General features: G+C 41.9%; 1 protein-coding gene and 1 long non-coding RNA gene across 3 annotated transcripts in view; one reads left to right on the forward strand and one right to left on the reverse strand.

Annotated features, from left to right (window-relative positions):
* LOC135523086 (integrin alpha-X-like) overlaps positions 1–24,314 on the forward strand; it is a 31,376-nt gene that overhangs the window by 2,289 nt on the left and 4,773 nt on the right. For both annotated transcript variants that reach the window (XR_010452770.1, XM_064949818.1), the window contains exons 3-21: positions 2,605–2,702; positions 2,921–2,988; positions 5,682–5,796; positions 6,008–6,138; positions 6,885–7,027; positions 7,158–7,311; positions 10,577–10,712; positions 10,935–11,011; positions 11,263–11,386; positions 11,528–11,670; positions 11,905–12,045; positions 12,248–12,445; positions 12,568–12,698; positions 12,885–13,039; positions 14,705–14,871; positions 15,069–15,191; positions 15,346–15,416; positions 15,531–15,672; positions 16,928–17,026. Coding sequence is in view for 1 of the 2 variants with exons in the window: in XM_064949818.1 (XP_064805890.1) it covers positions 2,605–2,702; positions 2,921–2,988; positions 5,682–5,796; positions 6,008–6,138; positions 6,885–7,027; positions 7,158–7,311; positions 10,577–10,712; positions 10,935–11,011; positions 11,263–11,386; positions 11,528–11,670; positions 11,905–12,045; positions 12,248–12,445; positions 12,568–12,698; positions 12,885–13,039; positions 14,705–14,871; positions 15,069–15,191; positions 15,346–15,416; positions 15,531–15,672; positions 16,928–17,026 (2,416 nt within the window). In the remaining variant the exon portion in view is untranslated. The remainder of the gene's footprint in view (positions 1–2,604; positions 2,703–2,920; positions 2,989–5,681; positions 5,797–6,007; positions 6,139–6,884; positions 7,028–7,157; positions 7,312–10,576; positions 10,713–10,934; positions 11,012–11,262; positions 11,387–11,527; positions 11,671–11,904; positions 12,046–12,247; positions 12,446–12,567; positions 12,699–12,884; positions 13,040–14,704; positions 14,872–15,068; positions 15,192–15,345; positions 15,417–15,530; positions 15,673–16,927; positions 17,027–24,314) is intronic.
* LOC135523100 (uncharacterized) lies at positions 1,630–4,300 on the reverse strand. The gene is made up of 2 exons (XR_010452774.1): positions 3,686–4,300; positions 1,630–3,556 (listed from the first exon to the last, which is right to left on the reverse strand). It is a non-coding gene; the product is annotated as an uncharacterized LOC135523100 (long non-coding RNA).

Below are 24,314 nucleotides of genomic sequence, written 5' to 3' on the forward strand. Positions count from 1 at the left end.
CATGGAATCATTTAGTAACCAGAAAAATGTGTAACAAATCAAAATATATTTTTGATTTTCGATTCCACCCTTTGCCTTGATGACTGCTTTGTACACTTGGCATTCTCTCAACCAGCTTAATGTGGAATGGTTTTCCAACAGTCTTGAAGGAGTTCCCACATAGGCTCAGCACTTGTTTGCTGATTTTCCTTCACTCTGCGGTCCAACTCATCCCAAACCATCTCAATTGGGTTGAGTTTGGGGAGATTGTGGATTGTGGAGGCCAGGTCGTCTGATGCAGCACTCCATCACTCTCCTTCTTGGTCAAATAGCCCTTACACATCCTGGAGGTGTGTTTTGGGTCATGATCCTGTTGGAAAACAAATGATAGTCCCACTAAGCGCAAACCAAATGGGATGCCGTATCGCTGCAGAATGCTGTGGTAGCCATGCTAGTTAAGTGTGTCTTGAATTCTAAATAAATCATCCCTTCATCTACTCTGCTTCTCACAAAGACACGGCGGTTGGAACCAAAAATATCATATATGGATTTCCACCAGTCTAATGTCCATTGCTCGTGTTTCTTGGCCCAAGCAAGTATATTTTTCTTATTGGTGTCCTTTAGAAGTGGTTTCTTTTTGACAATGAAAGCCTGAGTCACGCAGTCTCCTCTGAACAGTTGATGCTGAGATGTGTCTGTTACTTGACCTCTGTGAAGTATTTATTTAAGCTGCAACCTGAGTTGCAGTTAACTCTAATGAACTTATCCTCCGATTACAGAGGCAACTCGGGGTCTTCCTTTACTGTTGCGGTCCTCATGAGAGACAGTTTCATCATAGGGCTTGATGGGTATTGCGACTGCACTTGAAGAAACTTTCAAAGTTCTTGAAATGTTCCGGATTGAATGACCTTGTCTTAAAGAAATTATGGACTGTCATTTCTATTTTGCTTATTTGAGCTGTTCTTGACATAATATGGAAGTGGTCTTTAACCAAAAATTCCACAAATGAACTTTTAACAAGGCACACCTGTTAATTGAAATGTATTCCAGGTGACTACCTTATGAAGCTGGTTGAGAGAATGCCAAGAATGTGCAAATCTGCCATTAAGGCAAATGGTGGCTACTTCGAAGAATCTCAAATATAAAACATGTTTTAATTTGTTTAACACTTTTTTGTTTTATACATGATTCCAAATGTGTTATTTCATAGTTTTGATGTATTCACTATTATTCTACAATGTAGAAAATTGTTTAAAAAAGAAAGAAAACTCCTTGAATGACGAGGTGTGTCCAAACTTTTGACTGGTACTGTATATCCATAGTAATGTACTTAGAAAATATATGTCTCTGTATAGATCTATATTCCTCAGTGCACATTTACTTACGTTTCTTAAAATTATGTGAGCTGCATCAAATGCCCATGACTATTACACAGTGTAACTACCTAATGTGCATTGGTGTATTTGTAATGCATACATTGATGGAATGGAAATTCTGAACTGTGCTTCTTCATATCACACCTCTGATAACATCCTGTCTATGCTTTCCTCCTTCATCATGCAGTTGTTGTAACCTTAGTAACCAAAATAAAACGGATATACAAAAGTCATTTACTACATTGTCACAAATGTTTTGCAACCACTCTTAATCTAAAGTTTGTCATACACTCAGCGGCCTGTTTATTAGGTACACCAACCTGTTCACAAAACTGGATCGCTCCTATAGACAGTCAGTCTCGTGGCCTTGGCTTGCTATATAAAGCAGGCAGACAGACATCGAAGCATTCAGTCACTGTTCAATTGAATGTTAGAAAGGACTAAACGAGTGACCTAAGCATGTGGCATGATTGTCAGTGCCAGGCGTGTTGGATCCAGTATCTCAGAAATGTTTGCCCCCCCTGGGCTTTTCACATTGTCTAGGGTTTACTGAGAAGGGTGCGACAAACCAAAAACATTGAGTCAGCGGCGGTTCTGTGGGTGAAAAAAGCTTGCTTTTTCACACACAGAAGGTCAAAGGAGAATGGCAAGAATCGTGCAAGCTAACAGGCGGCCCACAAACAGACAAATAATGGCACAGAACGGCATCTCAGAACTCGTCAACCCTGGTCACGGATGGGCTACTGCAGCAGACGACCACACCAGGTTCCATCCTATCAGCTAGAAACAAGAAGAAGCGGCTCCAGGGGGCACATGAAGCAACAGGAACCAGGATTCATGGGACCAGGCAATGTTTTTGCACTCTTCAATTGTCCAGTGTTGGTGATCATGCTGATGGCAGAATCAGGATTTGGCGTAAGCAGCATAGGTCCATGGATCCGTCCTGCCTGGTATAACCGGTACAGGCTGGTGGAGGTGGTGTACTGGTATGGGGAATGTTTTCCTGGCACACGTCAGGTCCCATGGTACCAATTGAGTAACAAACGTTTCTGACACCTTGTAGAATCCATGCCCTGAACAATTCAGGCTGTTCTGGAGGTAAAGGGGGTCTGACCCAGCACTAGATGGGTGTACCTAATAAACTGAGTGTATATATACATATAGATATATATATATATATATATATATATATATAGTGACACAGGCTCATCTAAATCGACCAATCTATACTGTTATTTCTCACCCACAGGGTAATGGTCAGTGCGCCATATCAGAAGAACGGATCTGGTGGAATCTGTAGATGTGCTCAAGACCGAACAAACTGTACAGACTGTTACACTCCTCAAGGTAGAGATGGATGTTGATGATACACTATACTGTACTTACTGGACTGCAATTTAGAAAGGTGGTTAATTATAAGAACATGAATAATTATAAGAACATGTAACACCTATTCACGGTAACCATGGCTAATCGAGTATTAAAATATTGTTGAAATGTCAACAGGATCTTGAAAATGAGAAATACTAGTTGATTCTGCATGCCTGCCTTTCCCCTTTCAACAGAAACTGACACAATCAAGTACATTGGACTGTCTATGGTTGCACAATCTACTTCTCCTCCAACGTTCACTGTAAGATAAACCACCAAACATTTAATTTGATCATGTTCTTGTTTTCAAATACTCCATGTGAGTGTACCGTACATATGTAATATGTTTGGCAGCATTTACATAGGCAGCCCTATTCTGAAATTTTCTTCACTAATTGGTCTTTTGACCAATCAGATCAGCTCCACCAATTAGTGGAACAAAGATCAGAATTGGGCTGCCTGTGTAAACCTAAATGACTTGTTTCACTTGAGTTATAAAACAACACCTCAGCAATCTAAAAATGATCATGGCAAATTCCAGTAACTCTCTCTTTTGAAGACATCTGAGGTCCACCAGACAATCCATTATTTTAGCACATTTACAATAAGGTGACCAGATTTCTGAAATTAAAACCGGGGACATTTCCAGTTCGGCGGTCAATATATCATTCAAATATCCGTTATTATCTATGAAATAAAAAAAGGGGGACAATTCCGGTTTTGTGTATTTAGTCTAACAGGCACATTGTGACAGAGAAAACAACTGTTACAGAAACACTAGACAAGACAGAACTGTCCAATCTGAACAGCCATTCATGGGTCCTGGTAGCCTGGGAAGAAGAAGAGCATAAGAGAACATGAGCAAAATTGAAAAAACTGGCAATAGTCTATGTGAAATACTTAACAACGTAATGAAGACAATGATGAAATTATATTATGTAGTTACCACTTATACCAACCTAATCTGTATATTTCTCAGAAGAATGTATCTTCTTCAGGATTGCTCTCTTTGGCCAGCTTCACCGTGAACTCCTAGCAGGGGAGGTTGAAGTTTGTCTTCACAATAAGCATAGGAACAGTGAGCTTATTTCTTGCTACTGTCCATATATCATTCATTCCGTTTCTTGGAAAGAGCCATTGTACCTCCTCTGTCTGCTCTTCTTACTCTCTTAACTTTTTCTTCTGCTCCAATCTTTCTCTTTTTTTCACTCGTCTTCCTTCTCTTCACCTTTCCACCTCACTCTTCTACACTCTCCTCGCTTCTATTCAAGCGTTGATGGACATGGTAATGGCTCTATAGTGTTGGAGAAAAGTTGAGAAAACTGACCCTCCGTTACATCGTGACGTGTCATGCCGTAACGTACAGCACGCATAAAGCAACTATTTATGTCTCTCCACCAGGTGTAGCACTTCTCTCATTGTTTAAAAACAAGAAATGGACAGTAAGGGGGGAAACCTAGTCAATGTTTGCGTCATCACTGCAAGCGAACATGACTCAAAAGCCACTGTTTACTTCTGAATATCACTTTAGCACCACCCTAAAAACCCGATTCATATTCGACACAAACCTTCAAATTAGGTATGTAATGACACATTATATAAACTCTTTATAGTGTTTTATTTACATTTTAGAGGTGATAAACTGGACAGATCGAGTGAAAAAAAGCTGTTTCCCCACAGGACATCTCTCCTTCTCACTATCACGCATTAGTTTCGCTTCCCCACCCGCCATTTTTAAAAAGAGACAGCTGCGTCTTGACGAGGGGGCGGGGTCAACTCTCCAATTAGCCATGGAGTCGACCAATCAGCTGCTTGAGGGATTTCAGGAAGCCATTTCCTGAAATAAACACATGCAAATACACAAACTACAACACATTAACTGGGGAACGTAACAAATGGTATTGACATTACAGTTGATCTGTAAGTATTACGTTTTTGGGGGCGCTAAAATAAAGGCAATTGTACAGACCAAGGCGATGTACAAGAGTGAGTTTTACGTTACACTATTAGATAAAATACTTTGGTTAACAGATTCCCATTGCTTGCCTCATTTTTGTATTTTATCTCAAAAACATTGTTTGGAATAATAAGTTGTCAGGCTCTGTAATCATATCTTTGTCTTTCACTCTTCTTCCTATCCAGTCTTCCTCCTCTCCACTCTAACAGAAAACATTATGCTAATGTTATATATGAAAATGTCAGAATATATTTTTACACTAATTATTATAATGCCAAACCTTTTCAACTGTAATCTACGAATAAATATTATCAGAATTAATTGTGCACACATTTAATAAAATAATATTTTCGAAATAGCCCGTCCACTGCATGTTTACATGTGAACGTTTTTTTAACCTTGCTACCATGACAGTAGCTAAATCAAATCAAATTTATTTATATAGCCCTTCGTACCTCAGCTGATATCTCAAAGTGCTGTACAGAAACCCAGCCTAAAACCCCAAACAGCAAGCAATGCAGGTGTAGAAGCACGGTGGTTAGGAAAAACTCCCTAGAAAGGCCAAAACCTTGGAAGAAACCTAGAGAGGAACCAGGCTATGTGGGGTGGCCAGTCCTCTTCTGGCTGTGCCGGGTAGAGATTATAACAGAACAGAAATTATAAAATCACTACCTAGTATCTCAAACGATTGTAACTTACCTGGCTTGAAAAGACTTTTGTGGTGATGTTGTGGATTCACTTGACCACTTGTTTTCCACAGCAGTTTTCTCTAAAACTAGAGCAAGTAGTTAGTAGAAGAGTGAATGAAGCTGCTATAGCGAGCAGCCCGCTCTGCCGGACAAAACAAGCACATCGCAATTGAGACATCAACCAGTAGGCTCTGCTGCCCGGTCTTTCTTGCCAGGTCAAATATTATTTCACTTTGCAGTCTGTTTTTAATGCACTGTTACAGGGACGTCTGGTCACCCTAATTTACAATGGCGTTTCTCCTCATTCAGGCCTGCAGCCCTGGCCTGGCACACGAGTGTGATGGGAACTCCTATCTGAACAGTATCTGTTATCAGTTCAACAGCCAGCTCCAGATCACCTCGAACTTCACACCTGCCTTCCAAGGTATAACAGTGAAACTTGAACACATTTGTAGATAACATAACCTAAGATTTTTTGGTATGTATTGACTGTTTATTCATGTCATGCTAAGTTACATTATCATTAGGTTACAAAATATTAATTGTGAATGATAAGATCTGGATTCCTGAATATGTGAAGAATGTTGTGAGTGTTATCCATCATATACATTTATGTAATTCACTTTCTCTTCCAGAATGTACTAAGAAAATAGTGGACCTCGTTTTCCTCTTTGACGGATCAGCAAGCATGACAACGGAAGAATTTGATGAGAACAAAGGCTTCATAAACAATATCATGACAACCCTAAAAAACTCCTCAATTAAGGTATTCATCCCTTTTAAAGCTCATAACTTAAAACATGTTTGTGCGGTTGCTGAACATACATCTGTTTATCTACACTCTTAGAAGTAAAGGTGCCTAGAAGAACCTTTTGGGTTGCCACAACAGAATAGCCTTTCCAGTTCAAACAGGTTCCTTGAGGCACCCCTCTGTGTAAAGTTTCAAACCATAACCTTAGTTTGAAGTGCTGGCAGCCTATCATATTGAAGCCAGGGCTTTCAGATAGGCACTTTTTGGACACCCGTTAGCGTAAATGTCATTCCTGTTCATCATGTTAATTTTCACACTGCAAACTAAATCCTTTAATATTTATATAAAATGTTAATAATATTAATTATGTTCACATATAGTAATAAAGTGGCAACTATTCCCATTTTGGAAGAGCATAGGCTCTTGAGGAACACCTCATTGACACTACAAAAATATTAGTGTTTAACCTTAACATGTGATGACAATACAGCAGAACAGATCAACAGGAGCAACATTTACTCTTACGGGTGGCCTACAAAATATATACAGTATCTTAAAGCCACGCCCCTACTAAGCCACGCCTCTAATCCAGGGTACCTCCACGAACCCAATGCTATGTTGAATATGAACCACATGACTTGCAATGGTTCCTCGAGTCACCACTAATTCTAAGAGTGTATGTGCTATACACCCATGTTGCTGCATGGAAAGTATGGTATGAAATCAATATTAGTCATCTCTTCTTCTTTTGTAAACGACAGTTCGCAGCGGTTCAGTTCTCAACAAACACCAAGACAGTTTTCAACTTCAGAGACTACCAAGAGGGGAGAGCCTTGACTAAACTTTGGAAAGAAGAGCACATGGCTGATCTAACCAACACACATAAGGCAATAGACTTTGTCTTGTAGGTCCCAGTTGATAATTATTAATCAGTTTTACTTTCAAAGTTCTGACCGACTACTCCGAATCTGATCAAAGGGGATTGTAGTGTAAGAAAGATAGCTTGATCTGTTGTTTGAATACATCTATTTCAGGAAAAACATTTTTGAAAACCAAGCTGCCGGCGCCACCGCAGATGCAACTAAAGTACTGGTCATAATAACAGATGGAAATCCCAGCGATACTGATAAAAGGTTCAACTCTATCAAAAGAAGTGATGAGAAAAACATCATCCGCTTTGTCATCGGGGTAAGTCCTATAATATCTATAATACCCCCTACACAACACCACACAATTGTATGACTTAATTCCATTACAACTGTTCATTCTCGTGCTAGTTAGCTAATGCTAAAGAAGCAGTATTTTTATCTTCTCGATTTACCATAAATTGTTGTGGGATAATTAGGAGTACAGCAACACCTTCCATCCCTGGATTGAGGTACATTTTCAAATGGTTTCACTTGAAGTTCACCGAGGTGCAAATATATTGGCATATGGCCGTTTCGACTAGTTGATCACCAGTGTTAGTGCTTTTAATGTATGATTTCAATGTATGCTGCTTACATTCATGTGTGTTTCCCAAATATTACACTAGTTGGGAGTTTTTTAAAGCTGCAATGTGTGTACCTTTTTGGACCACCTGACCAATTTCACATAGAAATGTGTGTTATAGATCTGTCATTCTCATTGAATGCAAGTCTAAGAAGAGGTAGCTCTGGTAGATATCTTCTATGTGCGCTATTTCTATGCTCCCCGTTTTTAAGTTTCGATTTTGCATCTTTTACTTTCAATTTTGTACACCAGCCTCAAACAGCTGAAAATACAATATTTTTGATCATGGAAAATATATTTTACAGCGGTTTGGATGGTACAATGATTCTCCACACTTGCTTGTTTTGTTCACAAACTGAAATTTCAAAAGAAAAACAAGGTTCTCTGGTCTGATGAAGCAAGATTGAACTATTTGGCCTGAATGCCAAGTGTCACGTCTGGAGGAAACCTGGCACCATCTCTACGGTGAAGCATGGTGGTGACAGCATCATGCTGTGGGGATGTTTTTCAGCGTCAGGGACTGGGAGACAGGTTGAGATCAAGGCATAGATGAACAGAGAAAAGTACAGAGAGATCCTTGACGAAAACCTGCTCCAGATCGCTCAGGACCTCAGACTGTGGTGAAGGTTCACCTTCCAACCGGACAATGACCCTAAGCACACAACCCAGGCAACGCAGGGTTCTCATCTACAGAGAAGAAGGGGAGAAACTCGACAAATACAGGTGTGACAAGCTTGTAGCATCATACCCAAGAAGACTCAAGGCTGTAATTGCTCCCAAAGGTTTTTCAACAAAGTAAAGGGTCTGAATACTTATCTAAATGTGACATCAGATTTGTATTTTATCTACAATTTCTAAAAACCTGTTTTTGCTTTGTCATTATGGGGAATTGGGTGTAGGCTGATGAGGGGGAAAAAACAACTTGTATCAATTTTAGAATAAGGTTGTAATGTAACATTGTGGAAGGTCAAGGGGTCTGAATACTTTCCAAAGGCATTATAACAACGGCACAGTTGTTATTCACTTTTTTTAGGGGGGGGGCTTGGGCTCATATATAGGTCTATGCAGAAGCTCTAATATGCATATGGGTGTTTTAAATTAATCATCACCTTGGAAAGCGCTGTCCATTTCATTGTGTTAGTTGTTCTCAATGTTGTTGCAAAGCCTATGTTGTCCACTCAGTTTCAATCTGTTGTATCCCACTAGTGTGTGATCTGTACTGAATGGGGGCTGCACTCAATGAGGTGTGGGCGGTGCTACCCAACGTTGTACAATGTAGGCTAAGTGTTTGATGTGATTTTTGATTGCATTTGCATTGATGTCAGAGTGGTTAGAGGGACAATACAGCTCTGAGTAACAGGCCATTAGCCACCTGATGATCATTAGCGAGTTGGGTACTACTAACACATGTCCAGATTGCATAAGAGGACATTACGTGACTCAGCAGTCACATAGAATTTCACTGCGGTCATGACTCAAGAGTGCCAGTGTGGCAGTAATACGGTCACCGAAACAGCCCTATAGTGACCTTCTTTCTGTTGGCTGCTGATACTAGTGAATGTTCTATTCTAGTTATTTTGGATCATAACATCCTTGTTGAACGGCTGGAGAGGTGGGTGGGAATCTATGACGTTGCCCTCGACAGGTTTAGGTCATATCTATGTGGCAGGCATTTCTCAGTGAGCATGGGTGGTTCAATACCAACCCCAGCAACTATTCAATACGGCATCCCTCAGGGGTCAATTCTGGGCCCCCCTCCTGTCAATTCTTCCGCCTTGGTGAAATCACCCGCAATCATAACATTCCGTTTCACTGCTATGCAGATCACACACAGCTTTATTTACAAATCAGACCCAGTGACCAAGCTAGCGTAGTTTCCCTTCACAAGTGTCTTGTTGACATCAAATATTAGATGTTTGACAATTTATCCAGCTCAATGATAAGAAATCTGAAGTTATTTTATTTGGCCACCACCGAACCACGAGTTGCATGTAAAGAAGGTTGTCCAGACCTGCTTTTATGATATCATCTAAGAAATACAGCGCCCTCCGTAATTATTGGGATAGTGAAGCACTTTTTTTTTCTTTTGGCTCTATACTCCAAAAGTTTTGATTTGAAATGAAACAGTTACTATGAGGTAAAGTACAGACTATTGGGTTTTATTTGAGGGTATTTGTGTAAATATTGTTTGTACCATTTAGAAATGACAACACAGTAGTTCCTATATTTCAGGGCACCTAAAGTATTGGGACAATTGGATTGACAGGTGTTTCTGATTAGTCAGGTGTGTTCCATCACATCATTTTTGCAGGCATAAGAGCGCTGTCAATGTTTAGTCTTGATTCTAGGCTTTGCGTTTGCCTTTGGTGGAAGGAGAACTAAGGATTCCATTTTTAAGGCTTGGTTAAGCGCCATTCCATTTCTTATATATTTTATCTCCCTATGAGCCTGGATGCAGCCTGAGATCCTCTGAAAGGCCATTGTTGAACATTTCAAAGTCTAGGTTGAAAACTGTTCTTCATTCTTCTTCCTCCTGTCGTTGTTATTACTTTTTATTTTATTTTCTGATGTGAAGCACTTTGTGACTTGTATTAGGAAGCGCTATACAAATAGAGTTTTTATTATTACTCCTAGTCTCAAGGGTCCAGTCCAACATCCCAGTTTTTTTCACCTTTATTTAACTAGGCAAGTCAGTTAAGAACAAATTCTTATTTACAGTGATGGCCTACACCAGCCAAACTCGGACAACACTGGGCCAATTCTGTGTCGCCCTATGGGACTCCCAATCATGGCCAGTTGTGATACAGTCTGGATTTGAACCAGGTTGTCTGTAGTGACGCCTCTAGCACCGAGATGCAGTGTCTTTGACCACTGTGATGTGGATGTTTAACTATCATTAATATTGAAAAGGAAATTAGATATCACTATAATTCCTGCACTCAAGTGGTATATTTCTTGGTAGGTCAAGAACGTTGATTTGAGGAAACTCAAGTCCCTGGCATCAGAGCCAAAAGAGAACAACACTTTCCTCATCCAGGACTACAACGGACTAAAAGGAATCCTAGACAACTTTCAAAAAAAGATCTTCAACATTGAAGGTACAACTCTGGATTCAGATAAACTCTTCGTACTACTTACTTATTTTTCAGCAAAGTCCCTGTCAACTGAAAGTTGTTATTCATAAAAAAAAACAAAGTGGCACTACTGGTCACTTCCTGAAATATACTGGTATTTATTTCTGGTGATAACACCTTACTCAAAACAGTCCACAGTAGAAGTATCAATGTATCGCTACTAATATCAGTGTTTGTATGTTCTAGGTTCCAAGACTGCTCTGGCTGGAAACTTGACTAAAGAAATGTCTCAGAGTGGGTTCAGCGCTGTCTACGTTAACAAGGTGAGTTACACAATAGTATGTCCAGCATGTTTTGTCATCTTAAATGATAATTTGTAATATGTATAAATTGTTTTAAAATGTTAACTACAATGCTTGTACATTGTACTACAAATCCTTGTAAATGCTTAAATACGCATTTATTAATGTAATGACCACCATGGCAACTAGTTTATAGACACAGTATATAGTTAATGAATGCTTATTAATAAAACTGTCATACAATATGACCCAATGTTTTATTTCCTCTACAGGACACCTTGGTTCTGGGCTCAGTGGGATCAAACAACTGGCGTGGATCTCTCTTTGAGACTGAGGGTCTGAGATCAGAGGAAAGGGAAATTCAGGACCCCACATTGGACAAAGATTCCTATATGGGTAATGGAACATGAAGCTCAAGAATTGATATTGCTCAAATGTGAATTTGAACAAACACTATTTTCAAGGCTCTGTTGTTCAGATGTTTCAGCGAAGGGAGTGTAGTTACAATGGGCCTACATTTCTTCATTTTTATTACAGGATACTCTGTAGCTGTTGGGAAGAAGAATGAGAACCTTCTATATTTTACCGGAGCACCAAGATCTGAACACATGGGACGGATCCTACTTTTTAACAAGGTTAACAACAACTGGACTGTGGCACAAAGCTTGCCTGGAGAACAGGTTGGTAACATTAGCTATTTCTGTAAGCAGTGTGGTATATCAATCAAGTTATACAATAGGGACAGCATGAAACTAGCTTTTGGGGTTACTTCAAAGGTTGAATGAATCCTCCGATAGTAAAGAGGAACACATAATGTTACTTTTTATGTTTACTTATGAGTTCCATTCAAAACCAAAGGACTTAAAACATTTCAATTTTTTTGTTGTAACTTGTATAAGTTTTGATTTTCTCAGATGGGCTCCTACTTCGGGGCAGAGCTGTGTTCTGTGGACATAGACTCAGACGGCAACACAGACTTCCTCCTGGTGGGTGCACCAATGTTTCACCAACCTCCGAGAGAGGGCAGGATCTACGTCTACACACTGACTGATAAGGTGGGCTGAACTGTGAACCTCTGAACAACAGATTCAATTGCTGAATTTGTGGTTGAATATGTTCATCAGGGACAAAGTGATCTGGAAGCCGAAATATATTCATTTGGATATAAATTTCCATTATCTTCAATAATAATGCACAAAAAGACAGTGTAATATGGATTTATCTTCGTGTGATCTCTCCTCGCCCTTCCGTTATTAGCTGGAACTGAGGATGGAGATGAATGTTTCAGTGCCATCTCAGGGTAGATTCGGCTCCTCCATCTGCTCTCTCACAGACCTGAATGGAGATGGGCTGAAGGATGTAGCTGTGGGCGCTCCACTTGAGGACGATCACAGGGGGGCCGTGTACATCTACCTGGGTGAAAAGCTAAAGGGGATCCGCCCTGAATTCAGCCAGGTGAGGCAGACGAAGATGGAAATCATTCAAAATGGCCCTTCACGATCAAAGAAAACAGACATCCCTCTTGGGATATCAATATCAATGGCTTTTCATTAAATGTGTATGTCTTCTTACTGCAGCGCATCTCAGCTGTGATGATGAGATCTAAGCTCCAGTTCTTTGGCCAGGCGATTGATGGGAAAATGGACCTGGGTGAGGATGGACTGACTGATATCGTAGTAGGAGCGCGTGGTGCAGTTGTTGTCTTGAGGTACGAGTCCAAAAAATGATAAGAAAAGACAGCTGGTTTAAACAGACAGTTGTTCAACCAGTAAAAATATCTCACTCGTGTACGATCTGCACTGAATGGGGGCTGCGCTCGATGAGATGTGGGCGGAGCTACCCAACATCGTACAATCTAGGCTAACATCCTATTTTTTATCTCGATCGCTCACAGGTCCAGACCGGTCCTCAGCATCTCTGCTCATCTCCACTTCTATCCCGCGGAGATCAGCACTGATAACTTTGACTGTCTGGCAAAAGAGATCATTTCCCCCGTGATCACGTTAACAGCCTGCTTTAACATGGCAGAGGCAACAAAGAGTAAAGCTGGTAAGAACTCTCGGAACTTTAGGAACACTGATGGCTTTGTGCTTTCCAACAGAAATTAAGTCATGATCTGAGACCAAATACACTACATGACCAAAACATCTCGAACATCTCATTCCAAAATCATGTGTATTAATATGGAGTTGGTCCCCCCTTTGCTGTTACAGCCTCCACTATTCTGGGAAGGCTTTCCACTAGTTATTGGAACATTGTTACGGGGACTTGCTTCCATTCAGCAACAAGCATTAGTGAGGACGGGCATTGATGGGCGATTAGTCCTGGCTTTCAGTCTGCCTTCCAATTCATCTCAAAGGTGTTAGATGGGGTTGAGGTCAGGGTCCTGTGCAGGCCAGTCAAGTTCTTCCACACTGATCCCAACAAACCATTTCTGTATGGACCTCACTTTGTGCACGGGAGCATTGTCATGCTGAAACAGGAAAGGGCCTTCCCCAAACTGTTGCCAAAAAGTTGGAAGAGTCATCTAGAATGTCATTGTATTCTGTAGTGTTAAGATTTTCCTGCACTGGAACTAATGGGCCTATCCCGAAACATGAAAAACAGCCCTAAACATTTATTCCTTCTACACCAAACTTTACAGTTGGCACTATGCATTCAGGCCGGTAGCGTTCTCCTGGCATCTGCCAAACCCAGATTAGTCTGTCGGACTGCCAGATGGTGAAGCGTGATTCATCACTCCAGAGAACGCGTTTCCACTGCCCCAGAGTCCAATGGCGGCAAGCTTTACACCACTCGAGCCAATGCTTGGTATTGGGCATGGTGATCTTAGGCTTGTGTGTGGCTGCTCGGCCATGGAAACCCATTTCATGAAGCTCCCGACGAACAGTTATTGTGCTGACGTTGCTTCCAGAGGCAGTTTGGATCTCGGTAACGAGTGTTGTAACTGAGGACAGATGTGTTTTACGCATTTCAGCACTTGGCAGTGCCGTTCTGTGAGCTTGTGTGGCCTACCACTGCGTGGCTGAGCCGTTGTTGCTCCTTCACTTCCACTTCACAATAACAGCACTTTGACCGGTGCAGCTCTAGCAGGGCAGAAATTTTAGGAACTGACTTATTGGAAAGGTGGAATCCTATGACAGTGGTACTTCACTGAGCTCTTCAGTCTCTTCTTCTACTTCCAAAGTTTGTCTATGGAGATTGCATGGCTATGTGCTCAATTTTATACACCTGTCAGCAACGGGTGTAGCTGAAATAGTCAAATCCCCTACTTTGAAGGGGTGTCCACATATTTTTGTATATATAGTGTAATTGTGGCCTTGGTGGTCCAGGTCGGAGCCTCGGTGAATAGCTAAATCACTGACAACAATAAGTGTGTCTTGGTCTCTTCCCAGTCTGAAGACCGATGGAGGCTGCTGACGGGAGGACGGCTCATGATAATGGCTGGAAAGGAGCAAATGGAAGGGCATCAAACGCATAGAAACCATGTTTGATACCATTCCACTTACTCCGCTCCAGCCATTACCACAAGCCTGTCCTCCCCAATTAAGGTGCCAAAGGTTGTTCCTTGGTGTGGATCTGGGACTTGAGGGTTAAGGTCTTGACTCCATCTCTGCTTTCTACTTCAATGCTGTCCGTCAGCAAGCAACCATGAGGTTCTGAACTTCTCTCCCTGATAAGGAGGCCATTTCAGACTCTTGTGTACTTTTCCAGAGGTGCTGAGTGCAGGGATGAACGTCTCCTACTCGCTGGATGTGGATCCAGTGAGACAGAGGAGCCGAGCCTTTTACAGTGACACGAACAAAGGGGCCAGAAGACTTCTCTCTACAGTGGAGCTGAGAAAGGAGCGGACTTGCTTCAACCACTCAGTCTACATGACAGTATGATCAATGACAAACTGTAGCTATGCAACAATACAACAACTATAATGTCTCTCGTAAGGAGGGGATTTAATGAATAACAAGTTGTTAGGTTGTTGAATTCTTATTGTGTGTTGATTTTATTCAGTGATGAGAAGAATGAGGGTTTTTCAGGACTATGGATAGGGAAATTAATGGCACATTTAATTTTCTTCCAGCAATGCGTGATCGACACATTATCGCCCATAATCATCCAACTACTTTTTTCTCAATCTGAAAGCCAACAAGAGGGTCTTACTGCCATTCTGAATACTGACAGTCCTACACAGGCTGTGGTCGAGGTACGAGGATACATTCTGGGTCTGACTAAAACCTGTTCACTTACAATGATCAACAGTTCTAGCAATGACTGTGGACTGAGTACTGTAATTTATCCAAAGACCAGTGAAAACAGGTCATCTAAACACATTCACAGTTGTCTTGAATTCTTCACAGGTGCCCTTTGAAAAGAACTGCAAAGAAAATGAAACCTGTGTGGCAGAGCTTGAGGTGGACTTCAACTTCATGTAAGTATCTGATAAACAGAGGCAACATAAAGTAACTTGTTTGTAGCTGTAATAATTACTGACTGCTCAAAAAAAGTATGTTTTCTGACTCTGCAGTCTTTTCTCTCTTATCAGCACATCAACTTTATTAGTGGTGGACCAGAGTTACTTCAACGTGACTATAAGACTGTCCAATCACGGGGATGACTCATTCAACACCAGTCTAACTCTCCTCTACCCTCCTGGCCTCTCATTCTCCATGATGCATCTTCTGAAGGTAATACCGACACCCCTCTATCTATTATATAATTCATTCTGATGTTTTCTTCTTGTTCTCAGCTAAAACAGTGTTATTCAAACCTGGAGACCTAAAACATGTTCAGCCAATCAAGGGTTTGATGATTAGTTTAATCAGGGGTGTTCCTCCTGGGCTGGAACAAAAGCTTGTGGGACTGCAGAACCAGAATAGAAGAACATTGATTTGAACATCAGTTTGCAGCCCAACATTTAAATGTTCACTACATGTGATAATTATTCGTAAAAGTTAGCAAAATATTAACAGTTGCACTGTGCAGAAATCACTCCATTTCCTGGTTACTAAAATTGTAATAGCCTAATTTCAGTTTTTGACAAAAACAAGTACGTGTAAGTGTAGAGAATCATTGTACCATCTAAACAGCTGTGAAATATATTTTCCAAAACCAAACATATTGTATTTTTTGTTTGAAGCTGGTGTACGAAACCGAACATGACACAAAACCAAAATGCAACGGGAAGCACAGTGCTAGGTTCCTAACAAGCATTGTAGCATTGTAAGTAAAACGGACGACTAGAAAAAACACAAACCAAGTTTATTCACCCACTGGGTCATACAGCTGCAAAGACAAGGTATGATTACACAAGCATATATATTTATAACCTCCTACTAGGCGGGGTCAACACCTTATACGTTTCTGTTGCTCGGCAGGAACTTAATTCGCTCCGATGTCGTCATGGCTCTGCCTGATGCTGGACCCTTCGTGGGCATGGAAGTGTGTGTGATAGGACTGTAGTAAGAGGGTCTGTGGTGGGCCCTTTTGGCTCCCCTCCCAGACGTTTCTTCTCACTACATCAGTCCTCCCTAGTTCTGCAGCTGGCCTGAAGCTAGACTGTTGCCCTTTGCTTTTCTCTGTAGGAACATTGATCTTCAACAACATCTTTGAACAGATTCTTAACTTAATGTAACATAAGTATATTTGAAGCTAGAATCCAACAGAAATAGCAGACATAGAAGAGATCTACCCCTTCTCAGACTTGCTTTCAATGAGAATGACAGATCAAAAACTCCCCTTTGTAAGTGAATTTGGTCGGGCCGCCCCAAAAAGGTACATATTGCGATTTATGCGTAGTGCCAACTATAAGTGTTGAATTGATTAGTTCTGTAAAGTGGTTCATTTTTAACATGCTTGCTTGTTTCTTTTAAACTATGTCAGGGACTCAGATGTACAAACCGGAATTATTTACACACTTGACGTATTGTCTGTATTCCATAGTCTACAAGGAGAACGGTGTTCAGCTGTGGTGGTCTGGAAGGTGAAATGGACAGAACTACATGCAGTGTCAGCCTCCCTGTCTACCGTAGTAAAACCACAGTGAGTGATTACATAGATATACCAGTAAATAATCCTCAACTGTGAATGAACCGGTAAAGCTTTAAAATGTTCTTAAATGATAAATACAGAGCTAAAAGCAGTAACTCAATGTCGAATTGAGTGACAGCTTTGATGAGTGATACAGTGCCTTCAGAAAGTATTCTGACTCCTTGACTTGTGTTACAGCCTGAATTTAAAACAGATTACATTGGTTGTTAATTTATTTTTAAATCACTGGCATACACACAATACCCCATAATGTCAAAGTGGAATTATGATTTACATTTTTACAAATTAAAAATGAAAAGCTGAAAAGTCCAGATTCAATGTTTAAACCCTTTGTTACGGCCGAAATAAGTTCAGAAATAGAAATGTGCTTAAGAAGTCACATAAATTGCATGGACTTACTATGTGCAATAATGAGTAGAGAGTAGAGCATTACTTTATTCATCGCAACTTGGGAAATTGTTTTATCACAGCATGCATCAATGACTGAAAATGACAGGACATGCAACAATGACCAACATGATAAAAACCAAACATCAAGATGAAAAGGCACATACACCATAGTATCCCTAAAATAATCTGATTCAAGTGCTGTTTTCTTATCCTACTTTGGGAAAGAAATAAAACAAGCAACAACATTTTCCAATAGGAAGACCTCATAACAGTTAATCAAGTACTCATTAAAAAGCTTCATGGCTGTCGGTAAAAATGACCATCTAAACCTCTCTATGGAACATCTGGGCAGGCTTAACCTGCTACTGAAGCTGCCCCTGTGTTGCATTAGAGCCCCGGTGGAGTGGGTGTGTGTGTGTCCTTGTCCATGTCTTGCATTGATTCCAGGCTGCTGCCAATTCTAGCACTCTTTCTTAATGATTTTGTCAAGCTTGCATAGAAGTCCTCCTTAGGTTAATTCCCTTTCCAGCACACAATGGCATAGGTCGCCACACTCTCCACGACATTGCTATGGAACAGACGAAGCATTTTGTCACATACTTTAAAAAGATCAAAGCTTCCTTAAGTGCATTTTGGATTGGGCTTTTGAAGTCACGGAGAATCCTCCTTCCAGTTCAGTTTGTTGTCGACTGTTACACCTAAGTACATATAAGTGTCAACAGAGGCAATCTCTTCAACAGTGGCTCAGTTCATCGTTGTGTGAGAAGTCATGTGTAAATGGTAAACATAAAAGGTGACAGGGGAGTTCCCTGCGGCACACCCATGTTTGTACACATCCGATCTGATACTGCCTGGTTCAGCCTTACGAACTGTGGTCTTATTGGTCAGGTAGTTCACAATCCATTTGATTGTGTGTGGGTTTACGTGAATGTCATTTTGGGGGAAAATGTGGGGTTGTATGGTATTGAAAGCACTGAAGAAGTCAAAGAACACTTCTCACAACACAGCCAGGCTTCTCCAGGTGCTCATATACTCTGGAGGAGACAGAGCAGACCAATCTTCAACACCAGTTTTTGGGTGGTAGGCAAACTGCAAAGGATCCAGATAGGCTACCAACTCAACTCTTAATAAGGGTATTAAAACCCGCTAAAAGGTTTTCATGACTTGTGATGTCAAAGCCACTGGTCTCAAGTCTTTCAGTGCAGTCCCTCCTGGTTTCTTTGAGATAGGAACTATGCAGGATGCTTTCCATTTAGTAGGAATATCTGAGCGTGTCAGGGACAGGTTGAAAACATGCTGCAGCATGAAAGCCATGTGATTAGCACACACCTTGAGTACTCTGGCGTCAACTCCATCAGGCCCTGCTGACTTTCTGGGATTGATCCTCTTCAGCTGCCTCACTTGTTTCTTCGAGATGCTCAGTGCTTCCCAGATCAGAGTCCAGCACCGCCCCCATCTGATGTTGCTCTGCTGACAAATCATACTTATCGAATCTGGTAAATAAAATTTAAAAATTAACTCTGTTGTCCGCTGTTGATGTTACCGGTTTTCTTCCTACCATACTAGATATCCTGCATGTTTTTTGCTTGCAGCTTGCGTTCTAACGTCAGTATGTATTCATATTTTGCTTAGAGAAGTTAACATAGTCCGTTATGCATTCAGAGACTCTTAAGATCCTCCTCCCTGTCGTCTACAAATAGATTCCAATCTATACCTTCAAAGCAGCTCTGTAGCGCCTCTCCAGTTTCAGGTGTCCATTCGTGAATCGCCGCTTGAGTGACATGTTACCTCTGGACCAGTGGGCGGTACTTTGGTAGCAGCTGGACGAGGTGGTGAGATTGTCCAGTGGAGGCAGAGCAGTCTAGCAGTAGGCATCTTTCACATTGGTGTAGAGAATGTCAATGGTCTTGTCCAGACGAGTTTGAACTTTAACATACTGTTAAGGTAGGAAGTGTTGCGGACAGCAAACGGTGGTTGAAATCTCCAGAGATAACCGAGTCGGGTGATCGATTGAGTAGGTAATGTGGTGACTTCGTGGATAGTGTCTGTGGCCAGTTTAAAATTTGCAGACAGCAGGATGGAAACAATCACTATCACGCTAGGGAACTCGGTAAATAGTAAGTCAGCAGCCCACTGCTAACACCTCCACATGAGGGGAACAGATCATCTTCACTGTGACGCCATTGATTGTTCACTTACAGGCAGACGCCTCTCCCCTATTTGACCCCGAAACTTCTGAGCTCCTGTCAGCTCTGATGATTGTGAAACCAACCACCATATGAGAATCAGGTATGAACTCCATTAGCAAAGTTTCCGTGCACCATACCAGACTTGTTTGCTGGTGTAATCTCATATACGAAGTTGTTGCCGATAGTACCTCCGTCTTGATTACAAGTGAGCGGACATTTCCCATGATAAAGAATGGGAGATTGAGCTTATTTCCTCTCTTGTTTTGTAGTCATAAGCCTCCCCTTCTTCCCCTTGGTTGCATCTCAGGGGGCAGCTCTAGCTGTAGTGGGCCAACTTCACTTGGCTGTAGGGCATGAGGTTCATCCTGGCTGTACGTTACCAAGGTCTCGGCACTATCAGTGTTTGGTGCACTCCACAGTATCTAAACTCAGTGCGGCTAGTAGTAGAATAAACAAATACTTAATATTCTTAGTGCCATCAGTACAAACCACACAAAAAACAGCAAGACAAAATAATTTGCTCACTACAACAGGGTTAGGAGCCTCGGACGCTATTGTTTAACATGAATTTTGAATGACTCCCTCGTCTCTGAACCCCACACACAAAATTATCTGTAAGGTCCCTCAGTCGAGCAGTGAATTTTAAACACAGATCCAACCACAAAGACCAGGGAGGTTTTCTAATGCCTCACAAAGAAGTGTCCCCATTGGTAAATGGGTAAAAATACATTGAATATCCCTTTGAGCATGGTGAAGTTATTCATTACACTTTGGATGGTGTATCAATATACCCAGTCACTACAAAGATACAGGCGTCCTTCCTAACTCAGTTGCCAGAGAGGAAGGAAACCGGTCAGGGACTTCACCATGAGGCCAATGGTGACTTTTAAAAGAGTTTAATGGCTGTGATAGGAGAAAACTGAGGAATGTAGAATGCGCTGGAGAGGATGGCTGATGTTTTACGTGCTCCTAACCAACTATGCTATTCAGAGTTTTTTTGCGTTTGTAACTTTATTTTTTAAAATTTTGTACATAATGTTACTGCTCAAGACCAAAAATAACTTCTGGACATCAGAACAGCGATTGCACACCACGAACTAGAAGAAGCTTTTTCCTTTAACGAGTCCGATGTGAAGGTTATAGTACTTTCCCGGGAATAGGCCCAAATCCATGTCATTTGCGTGAGGAAGAGACAGAGAAAAAGGTGGCCTCCGGAGAATTCGTAGGCGAGCGACTTAACCCCCACTGAGATCCGTTCTATTGGCCAAAGTGCAATCATTGGAAAATAAAATTGATGACCTACAAGCAAGATTAAACTACCAACGGGACATTACAAACTAATATCTTATGTTTCCCTGAGTTGTGGTTGAATGACGACATGAATAACATACAGCTGGTGGGTATACATTGTCGTCAGGATAGAACAGCAGCCTGTGGTAAGACAAGGAGTGTTGGTGTATGTATATTTGTAAACAACAGCTGGTGCACGATATCTAAGGAAGTCTAGAAGTCTCATGATAAGCTGTAGACCACACTATTTACCTAGAGATTGTATTTTTCGTAGCTGTCTACATACCACCACAGACCGATGCTGGCACTAAGACCACACTCAATGAGCTATATACTGTCTTAAGCAAACAGGAAAACGCTCATCCTAAGGTGGCGGACTTAGTGGCAGGGGACTTTAATGCAGGGAAACTTAATTTCTACCAGCATGTTAAATGTGCAACCAGAGGGGGGGGGGGGAAACTCCTCTAGAGCACCTTTACGCCACACACTGAGACTCATACAAAGCTCTCCCTCGCACTCCATTTGGCAAATCTGACCATAATTACAACAAAAATTAAAGCAAGAAGCACCAGGGACTCAGTCAATAAAAAAAGTGGTCAGATGAAGCAGATGCAAAGGTACAGGACTGTTTTGCTAGCAGGCTGGAATATGTTCCGAGATTCTTCCGATTGCATTGAGTACACCACAGTCACTGGCTTCATCAATAAGTGCATCGATGACATCACCTCCTCAGTGATTGTACGTACATACCCCAACCAGAAACCATGGATTACAGGCAACATCCGCACTGAGCTAAAGGGTAGAACTGCAGCTTTCAAGGAGCGATACTGTAACCCGGAAGATTAAGAAATCCCGCTATGCCCTCCGACGAACCATCAAACAGGAAAAGCATCAAAACAGGACTAAGATCGAATAGTACTACACCGGCTCTGACACCCAGCAGATGTGGCAGGGCTTACAAACTATTAGTCTAAAAAGGGAAGCACAGCCGAGAGCAGCCCAGTGATACGAGCCTACCAGACGAGCTAAATTACTTCCATGATCGCTTCGAGGCATGTAACGCTGAAACATGCATGAGCGCATCTGCTGTTCTGGACGACTGTGTGATCACGCTCTCCGCAGCAGATGTGAGTAAGACCTTTAAACCAACATGTTTCAAGCAGACCACCATAGTGTTCTTAGGCACAGGGACTAAGGTAACCTGCCTAAATGACTGACCTGAAGCACTAACGTCTCAAAGCACTTCATGGCTACAAAGGCTGGTCATGGCTCACATCAACACCATTATCCCAGAAACCCTAGACCCACTCCAATTTGCATACCGCCCCAACAGATCCACAGATGCGATCTCTATTGCACTCCACACTGCCCTTTCCCACCTGGACAATGTGAGAATGTTATTCATTGACTACAGTTCAGCGTTCAACACCATAGTGCCCTCAAAGCTCATCACGAAGCTAAGAACCCTGGGACAAAACACCTCCCTCTGCAACTTGATCCTGGACTTCCTGATGGGCCACCCTTAGGTGGTAAGGGCAGGTAACGTCTGCCATGCTGATCCTCAACACGGGGCCCCTCAGGGGTGCGAGCTCAGTCCCCTCCTGTACTCCTTGTTCATTCATAACTGACCATGGTGCTTGCCTACGGAGCTGTGTGGGGAACGGCACCGCAGTACCTCCAGGCTCTGATCAGGCCCTACACCCAAACAAGGGCACTGCGTTCATCCACCTCTGGCCTGCTCGCCTCCCTACCACTGAGGAAGTACAGTTCCCGCTCAGCCCAGTCAAAACTGTTCGCTGCTCTGGCCCCCCAATGGTGGAACAAACTCCCTCACGACGCCAGGACAGCGGAGTCAATCACCACCTTCCGGAGACACCTGAAACCCCACCTCTTCAAGGAATACCTAGGATAGGATAAAGTAATCCTTCTCACCCCCCCTTAAATGATTTAGATGCACTATTGTAAAGTGGCTGTTCCACTGGATGTCAGAAGGTGAATTCACCAATTTGTAAGTCGCTCTGGATAAGAGCGTCTGCTAAATGACTTAAATGTAAATGTAAATAACTGCACGGTCAGGCACGACTCCAACACCATCATTAAGTTTGCCAATGACAACAGTGATAGGCCTGATCACCAACAATGACGAGACAGCCTATAGTGAGGAGGTCAGAAACCTGGCTGTGTGGTGCCAGGACAACAACCTCTCCCTCAACGTGATCAAAACAAATGAGATGATTGCGGACTAAAGGAAAAAGGAGGACCGATCACACCCCCATTCTCATCGATAGGGCTGTAGTGGAGCAGGTTGAGAGCGTCAAGTTCCTTGGTGTCCACATCAACAAACTAACATGTTCCAAGCACATCAAGACAGTTGTGAAGAGGACACGACCAAACCAATTCCCCCTCAGGAGACTGAAAAGATTTGGCATGTGTCCTCAGATCCTCAAAAGTTTCTAAAGCTGCACCATCGAAAGCATCCTGACTGGTTGCATCACTGCCTGTTATGGCAACTGCTCGGCCTCCAACCGCAAAGCACTACAGAGGGTAGTGCATACGGCCCAGTGCATCCCTGGGGCCAAGCTTCCTGCCATCCAGGACCTCTATACCAGGCGGTGTCAGATGAAGGCCCTAAAAATGGTCAAAGACTCCGGCCACCCTAGTTATATACTGTTCTCTCTGCTACCGCACAGCAAGCTGTACCGGAGCGCCAAGTCTAGGTCCAATAGGCTTCTAAACAGCTTCTACCCCCAAGCCATAAGACTCCTGAACATCTAATCAAAATGCTACCTAGACTATTTGCATCCCCCAACTCCTCTTTGACGCTGCTGCTACTCTTTGTTATTATCTATGCATAGTCACTTTAATAACTATCAACATAACCTCGACTAACCTGTACCCCCACACATCGACTGTACCGGTACCCCCTGTATACAGCCTCGCTATTGTTATTTTACTGATGCTCTTTATTTGTTACTTTTATTTAATTTCTTTAAACTGCATTGTTGGTTAAAGGCTTGTAAGTAAGCATGTCACTGTAAGGTCTACACCTGCTGAATTTGGCGCATGTGACAAATAAACATTTGATTTGAAGGAGGAAGCCTGTACATTACACAAATATTCCAAAACATGCATCCTGTTTGCATAAAGACACTAAAGTAATACTGCAAAAACTGTGGCAAAGAAATTAACTTTTTATCCTGAATACCAAGTGCTAATCCAATACAACACATTACTAAGTACCACTCTCCATATTTTCAAGCATAGTGGTGACTGCATCATGTTATGGGTATATTTGTGAATAGTTAACTGGGGAGTTTCAGGATAAAAAAATAATAAACAGAATGGAGCTAAGCACAGGCAAAATCCTATATCCATTGTCTGCTTTCCACCAGACACTGATGAATTCCCCT

The sequence above is a fragment of the Oncorhynchus masou genome, chromosome 4 (assembly GCF_036934945.1).
Source record: "Oncorhynchus masou masou isolate Uvic2021 chromosome 4, UVic_Omas_1.1, whole genome shotgun sequence".
Taxonomy (NCBI): Eukaryota; Metazoa; Chordata; class Actinopteri; order Salmoniformes; family Salmonidae; genus Oncorhynchus; species Oncorhynchus masou.